General features: G+C 34.0%; 1 protein-coding gene across 1 annotated transcript; it reads left to right on the forward strand.

Annotated features, from left to right (window-relative positions):
- The first annotated feature begins 375 nt into the window (after positions 1–375).
- Positions 376–4,022, forward strand: LOC145086542 (casein kinase 1-like protein 2). Its single transcript, XM_079024351.1, has 14 exons — positions 376–906; positions 997–1,037; positions 1,508–1,577; positions 1,695–1,843; positions 1,914–2,009; positions 2,108–2,178; positions 2,288–2,349; positions 2,438–2,501; positions 2,592–2,676; positions 2,756–2,882; positions 2,970–3,052; positions 3,130–3,193; positions 3,450–3,574; positions 3,664–4,022. The coding sequence occupies exons 1-14, from the start codon at positions 831–833 to the stop codon at positions 3,910–3,912; spliced, it is 1,362 nt and encodes a 453-aa protein (XP_078880477.1). The 5' UTR covers positions 376–830; the 3' UTR covers positions 3,913–4,022.
- The last annotated feature ends 9,961 nt before the right edge of the window (positions 4,023–13,983 follow it).

Consider the following 13,983-nt stretch of genomic DNA (forward strand, 5'->3'; position numbering starts at 1 on the left):
TACAAAAGCTATAGTTGATTGGTTATATGTGTACAAAAAAAAAGTTCAATGGTATTTTTTGTACAAGTCTAATACTTCGTTATCCTTACAAGGCATTTTCCCTTGTTTTTAAGATTGAAGGTCTCGAGTTTTAATCCCGATATTGGTGATTTCTACTAACTTGATGATGCTTATTTCAGACCATAATTCAAAAAAAAATGATTATATGACATCATATAGTATATTTTAAATTAAAATATAAAATTATTAATTTAGATTGGTTTACTCCTTAATATTAAAAACCATAGTCGTGTAGATTTTGGTAGCAAAAGGGTCAAGGGTGGGTAAAAAACTAAAGAAAGATCCTGCTTTCGATTGAATCAAAGCGCGAGGAGTGGGGTGTCGGGCGATATCATGATGCCTCCTCTTTCTCCCCCTTCCTCTCCCTCTCTTTCCCCCAAATCCCTTTAGCCTGTTCGACCTAAACCTACATTGAAATTCACCAAAATCAGCTTCTTTTTCTATAGATTGCCTCTGTTTTTCCACAATTTATCCAAATCGATGTCATTCTTTTCATTTGATCTGTTCAATTTCATGAACCCTATCTTTTTTGTCTGAATTCTGACAATCTTTTCAAAGTTTCAATCAATACTGTTCATGGCGGTCACTGGTTGCTGACGCTGTCTAATAGATTGTCTTATCGATCGTCCGATTAGCCTTTTCTCCGATGAAGTAGTAATCGGACCGGAACTTTTTTCTTTTTCTTTTTGATCGTTTTTGTTGAGTTTGTGAGTTAGGGTTTTCGTAAATCCAACGGAAGTTTCAATTTTCTTGAGAATAATTGTTTGTTGATGGAGCCTCGTGTGGGGAATAAGTTTCGACTTGGCCGGAAGATCGGTAGCGGCTCGTTTGGAGAGATCTACCTGGGTTTGTATATTCATGATGATGATATTCCTTTCTGTTTTTCTGAAGTTTTCTCGTTAAGCATTGGTAATTCACATATTTTTGGTTTTGCAGGTACTAATATTCAGACGAATGAAGAAGTTGCTATTAAGCTGGTGCGTAACCAATATGCCATATGTGTTTCCATTAATTTTGTTCATTTTTCTGTGACATTATCGCTACTCAGCTCCATCACTAAAACTTAATTATTGATGTGCATAGCTTAACATGTTCAATGAACTACAACAAATAATTTTAATGCATTGTATAAATCGTGGATAAAGCTCCAAATTCTCATTCTTATACCTCTATGCTTTCCCCCTTTGTTTTAGTCATGTTTATAGTGCAAGAACACAGTTCTTGGAGCTCAAATTTTTAGTTTTAATTGACTTAGTTTAATCATCGTTTTCATATGCTTATCATTAGCTTAGTTGTTAACAACTCTTTGCAGACTTGATTACATATTACATATATATATATATATATATATATATATATATATATATATATATATATATATATATATATATATATTTTGCTTTTGTATGTCTGCTTTAAATTGACAAATTTTTACTTTTCTTTTCAGGAAAATATCAAGACAAAGCATCCACAATTGCTATATGAATCAAAGCTATATAAGATACTGCAGGGAGGAAGTAATTATCATTTCCATAGCTTGTTTAGTTCTTTACCATTTGCGTCATATCACTACGTGGCTCTATACTTTTTGTTTGTTTTTAATTCTTGACTTATTGTGTTTTTCCATTTGTTAGCTGGAATTCCAAACGTGAGATGGTTTGGAGTTGAAGGAGACTACAATGTTCTAGTGCTGGATTTATTGGGTCCTAGTCTTGAGGACTTATTTAACTTCTGTAATCGAAAGCTGTCTTTGAAGACTGTTCTTATGCTTGCAGATCAAATGGTATGTCATTATCCATTCCATTCATTCTCCTTGTCATAAATTTTATATTTCCTCATTATTTTTATTGCAGATCAATCGTGTTGAATTTGTTCATTGCAAATCATTTCTGCATCGCGATCTCAAGCCAGATAACTTCCTTATGGGTCTAGGAAGGCGTGCAAATCAGGTTTTGCTCCTTAAATTGTTATTTCTCTTATATATTTTTTTACATTTGTAATCTTATATTTAGTCTTTAAAATTCATTTCAATGTCTACACTCTACAGGTCTATGCTATTGACTTTGGGCTAGCTAAGAAATATAGAGACTCCTCAACTCATCAACACATTCCATATAGGTGAGCCAACTAACTTTGTTCAATCAATAAAAAAGGAGCAAAATTTACAAATAAAATTAGTTGTTTACAAAAAGAGATCATTTTATTTTATTTTTTTAATCAAATGCAGAGAGAACAAGAATTTGACTGGGACAGCTAGATATGCAAGCATGAACACTCACCTTGGAATTGGTTAGCTTGTGGTGACACTGAGTTTTTCAAGTTTTTTTTAATCAAATGGCATTATATTTATACAGTTTAATTTTTTTTAATCATGTAGAACAAAGCAGAAGAGATGATCTGGAATCTCTTGGTTATGTTCTCATGTACTTCTTGAGAGGAAGGTGGATATAAAATATAATTCCCTAATATTTTTTAATTTATTTTATAAATCTTGCATATGACTTTGACTAAATATGTTTTGTACATTGTAGTCTCCCATGGCAAGGACTGAAAGCGGGAAATAAGAAGCAAAAATATGAAAAGATAAGTGAGAAGAAGGTGTCCACATCTATTGAAGTAAGTTATTTTGTTAAAAATCATACCTTGGTGAGTAGTTTTTGGCATGGAAATGACAAGATTGCCCCTTGTTTTTCAGGCTTTATGCAGAGGCTACCCTACAGAGTTTGCATCATACTTCCATTACTGTCGTTCTTTAAGATTTGATGATAAACCAGATTATGCTTACCTAAAAAGACTCTTTCGTGATCTTTTTATTCGTGAAGGTTATAATTTATTAATTAATTTCTACCTTAATTAATAAAATCTTGTAATGGATTGGAAAAAATAATCCTTTTTTTTTGTTGTTTCAGGCTTCCAGTTTGATTATGTGTTTGATTGGACTATTTTGAAGTATCAACAATCACAGCTTGCCAATCCTCCATCTCGTGCTCTTGTGAGTTTATTTATTTATTTAATTTGAGGAAATTGTTTTTTGTGAAAATTAGAATTAAACAAAATGCTGTCTTTCAGGGTGCTAGTGCTGGACCAAGTAACGCGGCCCCACCTGTGGGTGCTAACCCGATTAGGCAACTAGGTGGGTCTTTTTTTTTTCTTTTTTAAATGATATTTAATTTAATTTAATAATCATATATGAAAATAAAATAAAATGACAGCTGTACAATGTTGTGGATTTGATTAGCAATTATTGAGGCTATGCATTGTTGCTTGTACAAATGTATTGCCAACTATTGCTCTTCTGGATGTTTGACATTTCTTCACATGGATCATTTTTTTTTTAATTATTTACAAACTATTCTCTGTCAAATGTCTAAAATACCCTTTAACAACAGGTGAAGAAGGTAGGCCTGCGGGTTGGTCATCTTCAAATCCGTCATGGAGTCGGAATCCTGCAAATTCCGGGACCTTATCAAAGCAGAAAATCCCAACCACCACTGATCAATCCATGAGTAGAGATGTAAGAATATATAATTTGTTTTCCCGATAAATAACATGGAGGCTAAATTGGTCAAAATCTGACATAAAATTGTTGGGAGTTTTTTGCAGTTATCGAGGTCTAGTTTTATTCGAACAACCGGCTCATCCCGGCTGACCACGGGTGAACCGGACTCATCACGTGCACGCACAACAGATGCGAGCCCAGGTGCGGTCAACAACAAGGGGTCAAACATGACCCAGAGGAGCTCACCGGTTGTATCCGCGGAGCAAAAGCGACCCATTTCAAGAAATGCTTCAAATACCAACATCAAGAACTTTGAATCCACCCTCAAGGGAATCGAGGGGATGCATTTTTAACACTGGGATTTGTGTTCGTCATCTTATTTCATTGCCTTGGCTTTTGTCTGTAAATTTGTTACTTGAAATTTTTTACTCTCATATAACGCACACTACAATGATTTGTTGCATCACCAGAGTCTGCAAGCTGTCTCATCTCTTCCACCACCACGACTGGAGTTTATTTTTTCTCATGTCTATTGTTATCAAATATTATGTTGTGGATATTGCTTACTTTTGTAATATCATTACCTACTATTATTGTCTTGTTATCCATATATCTGCTTTTTCCAATTGGTTTAAATGCTAATGAGATATTTTATTTGAATGTTAAAAACTCGAGTGGTATCTAACGTGTTAAATAAAAAAATTAAATATTATCTCAACACTTACGTTAAGCTAAGTAGAGATAATGTGTATTACTACCCTAAATAAGCTTATTGGCTTATGCGGTGCCCCTGTTTAAAAAAATATAAGTTGTATATGTAAAAAAAGACAACCTAATATATTATTGACCTTTTTTTTATCACCAAAACTTTTTTTTGATAAAATACATATATGTAACTTAAAATAAATACTTGTATACACTATTCATACAAACATATAACTTACTGTTGGAATATTTTGATTAATATCTTTTTACTATAATGCTATATGATAACAAAGTCCTAGTTTTGATATGAGAGGAAGGAAAATATGTAAACTATAATTTTTTTTTTATCGTATACTAGTAGGGATCCAAAACTATATGATTAGGGTATATAATTGGGATGTGAGCTAATATAGACTCGATCACATGGATGTACTTTGTGTTAGCAAATGTTGTAGTTGTACTACATGCAACAATGAAATTTGTTTCTTCATCAAGTAAGTTGTGTTTGATAAGTTAAAAGATAATAACTTATAAAAAATCTCCTTATTTAACCCAGGATTTTTAACACTTAAAATGCTTATTGCGGTTGTCAAACCTCAATAAGTTAATACAAACACCTTATATAAGCAAATCACCCCCAAAATCCAAGTGATTGATCGTATTACCCTTGCTTACATTAAAAAAAAAAATTTACAACGTTTATCAATTTTAATTATATCTAACAGCTCTAGCGTGAGAGAAGTTGAAAAAACAAGAAGACAAATTTAACCAAAAAAAATTACCTATATACATATCGAAATCGCAGATGGACCTTCATGCTCCGCAATTTCCTCATTTGGACTAAGATTTTTGGGTAAGATCTACTATTTCATCAAAAGTATAAAAAAAAAATGAATTTTTCCATTTTGGCAAGACCGAAATGCAAATGGTATTTGGTGACTTGTGATTTCTTATCCTCAAGTAAGATTTTATTAATGTCTAATGTGAGGTTAAGCATTAAACATTTATGTAATCTCAAATGAGGCCTAAAAGTTAGAGATGACATTGAAGAGAGGAAAATGAAGACATGGTCATAGAAAATGAAGACATGGTCTCGTCTACAATTTAATCATGGCAAAATGACAACCAAAAAAATTATACTTTTGATGAAAACACATATCATGTAAATGACGAAATCACATGCCGTGAAAGTTAATCTACAATTTCAATGACTATGAGTTATTTCTAAATTTTTCTCAATACTTAAAAATTCAATCTTACATTGCTTCCATGTTGTATCGGGGCTTATAGTTAACTTCAACAAATCAAAAGTCTTTGAAATTTGGAACCGATATGAAGGAGGTTGCAAACTGGGTTGGGCCTCTTGGTTGTGCACCCCCCTCCCTCCCCTTTACCTATCTTGGAAGAGTCCCAGTCGGAGCAAACATGAAGTTGAAGAAACACTGAAACTAGTAATTGATAGATTCCAAAAAAAACTATCAAAGTGGAAATTCAAAACTCTATCATTTGGCGGAAGATTGACCCTCATTCATTCGGTCTTAGGAAACCTCCCAACATATTACCTTTATCTATTTGTGGCCCCTGAATGTGTAATCGAGACACTAGAAAAGATGAGGAATGGATTCCTTTAGGGTGGGTCGGATGAAAAAAAGGTAATACATTGGATCTCGTGGGATAAGTGTAAGTCACCAAATCGCTACGTATCAATCAGATTCACTGTGATGCTGTGGAATACCAATCTAGTGAATGATGCAAGATGTAATATGGAACAAGAACAAGGTGATTAATTTTCAATACACACTATTATAGATGAATAATCGGCTACATAAGATTCTTGATTACACTTGGATTTCTCTATGTTTCTCACTAGAACGTGTTCTTAGCTTATGGCAGCCCTCAAAAATGTCTCTCTCACATTACAAGGCTAAAATAACACTATTTATACCTATACCTAATAACCAAATCCCATCCCAAACCCAAACAAGACAATATTAATCCTAACCGAAATCACATGTGATTTCGGTCCAAACAACACCAAAACATGGTGTTTTCGGTCCTAGACCGAGAACTTTAATAGCTTATGAAAAGCAAAATATAAACCACGATTTATGACCTAACAATCTCCCCCTTGGTTTATAGCTTTATTTTTGTATGTCCTAACAATCCCCCCTGAGTTTGTAGCTTTCTTTTCTTTTCAATCTTCGCTTTGTGCTTGGCTTTAGCTTTTATCTTTGATTTTTTCACAACTTCAAGATGAACATATGAATATCTACATGAATGACTTTATCTTGAACATTTGGACTTCCTTTAAAGATTTGACCTTGAACGTATATTGGGTGCAGAGGCTTCTTGTAAAGATTCTTGAAAATCAGCACTTTCAGTTTTGAAAAACTTCAGAGATAATAACAGAGAGAACGATTTTCTGGATCACTTCAGCAGGTTCATAGATAGCAACAAATAGATTGAGGAGGCTTCAATGCAATCTGCCACATAACTTCAAATACAACTTCACCTTGCTTCTGGGGTTGAAATATTGAATGTTGAAAAATAATCTTCACTTCCGGTTCCTTCGAATAAAAGTTCTTTAATGATCATCGTTACGCCTTGAAAAGTAACCATGACTAAAAAGTCCCTGTGGATCACAGAATCATAAAGACCCTTCTCACCATAGTTGTTCAAGGAACCAGTCTTGGCTCAGAAAGAGACTACTCACAATATTTGTGTGAACACGAAGGAACGCACTGCGATTTGTTGAGTATCAGAGAACTACTTATGGCTATTTTGATGTTAGCCCCTGTATATCCTATATCAAAGATCTCAATACAGTTTTTCAAGTTAAACAAGTTAACTTGGCCCTTGGCGAGACGTTCAACAATAGTCGTGCCTTGCGAGGTGCATCACCCTAATGCCATGACATATGTATAGTTTCAGACTTTTAATTCCTTAAATACGACAGTTCTTAGCAAGATACTGCCTAACTGACAATTTGTACAATTACAATCCTTCAATTCCTTGTGAAAATAGAGTGAAGTGTAATGACCATCAACTCCTTTTCCAAGTTTCTTCTCCTTGCTCAGAAAATTCCGATACAGTCTCCTTGAGTCTCTTCCTCTTTTGAATTTCTGATATAGTCTCCTTGAGTCTCCTTTGATTTTTAAATTCGCTTTTTAAGACAAACGAAACTTTAAGATAAAAAATAAAAGCAAAAATAAACTAAGCACACAATACAAATAACTAAGACATAAAAATAAAAATAAAATACACTCAAAAGTAAAAATAAAATATTTTTGGATTTTTGATTTTTCTGAAAAGGAAATAAAACAGAATTAAACATATTTTTGGATTTTTAAATTTTATGATGTTTCTATTATTGTTTGATTTTTTAATTCTCCCCCTAAATTTATGCATTGAAGAAAAATATGAACAAATTTAACAAAAACAAAAATAAGATACAAAATGTACAAAACAAAAACTTTTGGGATCAAGGTTGTCAAACAATTCAATATCCTTTATTAGCACACACCTACATGTTTAGCTTTGGTCAATCACCAATATTGTGATCCACTTAAACACAAAGGATATTGACAAGTTGGATAGATTATAAATGACAATACATTGTGATTATATTCCTAAATAATATTCCTAAATAGACCATTTTTGCTAACGACGACCAAAGATATTGTTGTCCACTTAAATTCAGCAGCGAGATATACAGACAACCTTTAGTTAATTCAATTTTAAATGCACTAGAACGTGTTCCCCAGTTCACGACATACCCTAGCAATCAAGGAATTTCAAATAGCTCCTTATTTTAGGTGAGTGCTCAATTATTTTAGAGAGAAGATATATATAGAGATGCAAATGTTGTGCACCAGGTCGAATCTCTTCCACTTAAGCAGAGGGGACAACATATGACTAACACAGATAGAGAGATAGAAAGGTGCATATGTTGTGTCTTAGGTCGGATCTTCTGATCACACAGAGGGATCAACATATGACTGACATAGATAGATAGAGAGAAATAGATAGAGATGTATAGAAATACAGGTGCATATGTTGCGTCCCAGGTCGGATATTTCAATCACGTAAAAGGGGAATCATATGATTGACAGAGAGGATGAGAAAGAAAAACAAACTCACACATACCTACTTTATTAAAACCCCCCAGTCACCCTATCAGCACCAGAATTAAGGACATTAGTTTGTACATTGAATAAATGTTGAGCCACAGTTCTAGATTATAAGTAACTTTAATGTATCGTGTAGGCTCCCTTGTTTATCTCACTGCTCAATCTATCCAAGCATCATATGGTCACTCTAAATGAAACTATCTAAGTCCAGATTAGTTAACATTGTCTAGTCCTTTCATTGCTAGCTGTGTCTAGTCCTTTAATTTGGAATCATTCGTGCCTACTAGCACATTGAACATAAACTCTAAACAGTTTAGCTTCAGTGCATTACATGCATCTCATATTGCCCTTTAACACTAAACTTCATATCACTTCCCAAATATACTTATCAAAGAAGACATATTTTTGTATTTTTTATTATATATATATTTTTTTATTTCTCCCCCTTAATTTGTGCATGGGAGAAATTAAATAAAATAAATGTGCAAACACACAAAAATAAAAATTAGTCTTCAAACGAATCATTTTGAGAAAAACTTAGAAATATCGAGAAGAAAACTCAAACTGTAATTCAACAATTGAAGTTGCATCGAGATGATTTGAGAATAGCATGCAGATGCAACAACATGTTCAGCCTCAGCTGTGTTTCAACTCTGGAACGAAGTTAAGATATTCAATATTCATCATGCCATTAAATGAGATCCTCATTTGTGATCCTTTCCTTCTTCTTTCCCGCAAAGGACACTTGGTCTCAATGAAGATTCTAAATGTCATACAGATGAGAGATGTCTCCTATCATGTGCTTGGAATAGCCACGATCAACAAACCAAAGTCTGATGATATTCCTCCATTGCTGCTCTAGCACATAGTGCGGGATTAGTTGGTCTTTGGAATCCAGTCCATTTTGAAACTAGGTTGACCTTTATCATCTACACAAGGTACTCTCTCCCATTACATGTCCTGTTTATCACACACAGAAGATGAAGAAATGTTAGAATCATTAGATGATTTGGAAGTGTGAACTTTTGGTACCCATTTGTAGTCTGGTTTAACCCATTTATTGTTTGATCGGATGGATGCCTCAACACTCATTGTAGAACTTGAAACCGACCGCCGAGATGACTTTGACCTAAACGATCTTGATCTAACATAACCATCTTTTGAATTTGGCATCTTGTCCGACATTCCCTTCTTGTCCTTGGGAGTTTGATTCTTAGCCTTCTTAGCATTCCAGTCACCATTGTGTGAACGTGACCTCAAAGGGTTTCTTTTGGAGGATCTCCCTCTTGGCACATTCTGCCAACCTTGTGCATAGTAAGGAACATATAAAAAATGTGGGCAATTTATGGCAATGTGACCGGGAGTCCCACAGTTAAAGCAAGTCTGCCTTTTCATATAAATCAGATTGTGACTTGGTCCTTGTCCAACGGAAGTTCGTTTCGAAGAACTTCCACAAGCACAAGCAAAATAACATTTGTTAGACTGCATGACAAATTTTTGTGGTTGGGATTTTTCAACAGTAGGGGTATCATCATTATAGGCTTTTGAAACCTTTTCAGCAGAACTAGAATTGATTTTGTTCTGCTCACTCCCATCTTGCATTGCTACATTCTCTTCACATGAAGTAGAAACATTAGAATCGTTCACCTCATCACGAGTTTTTGAATCATTATCAACAGAACAAAAATTATTTGTGCTCTGTTCATGCCCATCTTGCACTGTGACTTGCTCTGCACTTGAGGTAGAAGTATCAGAATCGTTCACCTCAACACTTCTAGTAGGACCAGATTGTTCACCCTCAACTGAAGCTGGTACAGGGAGCTGGCCATATTAAGCAGGTATCTCTACCTCACCGGTTTCAATGGGCGGGGGTATAGTTATCATTGAAGGGAGATGGAACCCTAGACCCTTATTCTGATCATCTTTAAATTTTAACTGTTTTTCAATCATTGTTTCAAATTTCTTACTTGACACATCAAATTTCTTAAAATTAAAATATGCATTTTCAAACTTATATTCAATGTGTGAAGCTCGACAGTTAGACTGACAATATTTACTTGAGCATAATCATAGTGTTCACATTAAATACTATATTCTTCCTTAATCCTTTTTAGGTCTTTGGTTTGGGCCTCTAATTTTTCTTTTAATGGTTTTTGGGCCTTTCTAAGAGTGTATCCTTCATATTTAAGGTCCTCAATTTCCCTAATTAATAAATCAAGTTGATCGCTATAATGTTTAATTTTAGCTTCGCAGGATTGAGAGCATGAAGCTTCATTAGCCTTGGTGATTGAAGAACTCATTATTCACCAAAAAGGATAATTTATCAAAAAATAGAATTGGTTGTGAAGCCAAGAAAAATTCCCTTTAACTTAAAACTTGAAAAGTCAAACTTAAAAGTCAAAATTGAAAGTCGAACTTGAAAGTCAAACTTAAAAATCAAAATTAAAAGTCAAACTTGAAATTCAAACGTGAAAACCTGAAAGTCAAAAGTCAAAACTGAAAGTCAAACTTTTTGTCAATAAAAAAATAACCTTGGCCGAAAACAAAAATTTCTAGACAGAGAACAAAAATTTCTAGACCAAGAACGAAATTTCAAAACAAAAAAAAACGAGAGTATTTGACCAAAAACGAAGGTATTTGACCGAATATGTGGCTTTGACCAAAAACGAAGCTTTAGGACCGAAAACGAGGTTATTGGATCGAAAACGTGGATTTTGGACTGAAAACAAGCCAAAATCTTGAAAATCCGAAATTACAGTTGAGGATGGGAGGGGCTAAATATCCGAACCGAGAACAGGCCGAAGATTGCAAGGCCGAGAACAACTGGACTGAGAACCCTCGTTGCTAACCGAAAACGCTGGTGACTGTCGATAACCTGCTGAAGCCTTAACCGAAATCGTTGTTGGCCGCCGAGAACCTCTAGGGTTTGACCGACGACCGAGGAGTGTCGCTGAAATCTCGCAAATTTCGACCAAAAACACCCAAAACTTGCCAAAAACACGAGATTTTTAAATTTTTAATGCCAAAATCAATCAAAACTCCAAAAATATGAAAAACACGAAGAATAAACAACCAAAAATTCGTCCAAAACAATTAAAAAACACCATAAAATATAAGAAAAAATCCAAGAAACTTTTAATATCTTGCCAATTCGATTGATACCGATCCAAGCTCTGATACCAATTGTAAGTCCCCAAATCGCTACATATCAATCAGATTCACTATGATGGTGCGGAATCCCAATCTAGTGAATGATGCAAGATGTAATATGGAACAAGAACAAGATGATTAATCTTCAATGCTTACTATTATAGATGAATAGTCGGCTACATAAGATTCTTGATTACACTTGGATTTCTCTCTATTTCTCTCTAGAACATGTTCTTAGGTTATGGTAGCCTGTAAAAACGTCTCTCTCACATTACAAGGCTAAAATAACACTATTTATACCTAGACCTAATAACCAAAGCTGAACCCAAACCCAAACAAGACAATATTAAGCCTAACCGAAATCACTTGTGATTTCGGTCCAAACAACACCAAAACATGGTGTTTTCGGTCCTAGACCGAGAACTTTAATAGCTTATGAAAAGCAAAGTATAAACCACAATTTATGACCTAACAATAAGATGACTGCTTCCAAGGAATCAAGTGGCTTGGGCATAGGCACAATAAAAGCTCTTAATATATCCCTCATAATGAAATGGTGGTGGAAGCTTAAACCTGATCCGTGTCGTTTATGGGTTGTTGTCATCAATTGTTTGCACAATCTCCGATCCAAACCTGATGATTGCTACTCAAGGAAGTCTTTATCAGGGGTATGGAACAATATTGCAGGTATTCGAAAAGATCTCATGAAAATTGGAATCCCCGTTAACTCTTGATTTCCAAGTAATCTAGGTATCACAAGAGACACTTGGAGATGTGGTTTAACCATGGATGTCTCATTTACAATGTGTGCCCTTAGAAAAACATGTGATTATCGACCCCCCATTGCTAATTATAATTTCCACTGGATCAAAGAAATACCATTCAAAGTCTCATGTTTCATATGGAGGGTGAAATCTGGTAGAATCCCTACCGCAACGGAACTATCAAAAAGAGGGGTAAACTTGGAAACATTGCCCAGACCATGCTTTTGTGGATTGCTCTTATGCAAAAAAAAAAAAAAAAAAAAAGGTCACTAAAGGGATATGGAGTTGGTGTAATGTGCAAGCTGCTAATTTTTACAAGGTGAATAATTTATTGGATTTTGTTGCTAGGTGGGAGTTGTACCCAAAAAGAAGGAAGATTTTTGTTGCCATTTGCTATGGTATGTTATGATGTATCTGGAAACCAATGATAGAGTATTAAAAAAACCGACTACCACTAATAAAGTCAAGTTTATGACCTTTCTTTGGGTGAAAAACAAGGGTAAAAAGGGAGTTAGCTCGGTCAAAATGGTCTCAAATCTTAATGCCCTTTCTCTTAATCAGGGAGTTAGCTTGGACGAAATGGTTCTTATTGATTTTAGATTTTGGCTCTTTGTGTGGTTGTTTCTCCTCCTGTTCCTTTTTGTTTCAATTTATATAATCTTATTGGCCGGTTCTAATAAAAACTTAAAAAGCTATTTTGTTATAAATTTAAAATGGCCCAACATTAAATGAAGCCATTATGCTACAAATAAAAAGGGCCCAATAAAACCATTTAATGTTATGAAGCTACTATGTCAATAAGGCCATTTTATGTGTCGATATTTTTGTTAATCAATGCTTATTGAACATTTGGTATTCTCTTTCAATTAATTTTACAGTAAGCCATAATGAGATTGTTGTAATGGACATATGCCTGACACAACATCTCTATATTGGGTTTATGATGAAATTACAATGCTATAAAGTAGACACAAAGCACTCTTCAATGCAAGACCATAACATAAAATGGTTTTAATAGACAATAATATATAACATAACATATAACATAATGGCTTTTAAACAGTAAATACATCGAGTTTTTCTCAGGTTTGCCCGTCAAAAAAAAGACTGGATAAACACATGATCATGTATTTGACTTGGATTAAACTTTTTTGGTCTTTATGTTTTAGATCCAAACTACTATCTACATGTTTTAGCGACTTATACACCATTTACTCAGATAAAACACAAACATTATACATTATGCAAAATAAAAAACATATTTCAAAAAAGGAACATATCGTAAATTTAAGCAATTATACAAAAAATACAGTTCTAGATAAACATTACATTGCCACATCCAATATGATGCCCAAAAGAATTACTTCCATCTTTGAACCAAAAGAATTATCAATAAAATGAAGAACAAAATGCAACGAACAAGTTTTTCTAATAACCTTTCAATCTAGTTTTACAACCAGATAATCAGACTTCCCATTTGAATGCTAAAACATTAGAAATAAAGAAATGGAATAAAAAATGCAATCGACAACAAAATCATACCCGTAAACCAAGCTAAAGATCACTACAAACAACCAAAATGACAGTAAAACAGTTCATCTTCAATAAGAAACATCTAACTAATCAAAATTGCAATGGATGTGCTTGTTTTATTTTGGAAAACAAATGTGACGGA

The sequence above is a fragment of the Lactuca serriola genome, chromosome 1 (assembly GCF_051521515.1).
Source record: "Lactuca serriola cultivar US96UC23 chromosome 1, Lser_US96UC23_V15, whole genome shotgun sequence".
NCBI lineage: Eukaryota > Viridiplantae > Streptophyta > Magnoliopsida > Asterales > Asteraceae > Lactuca > Lactuca serriola.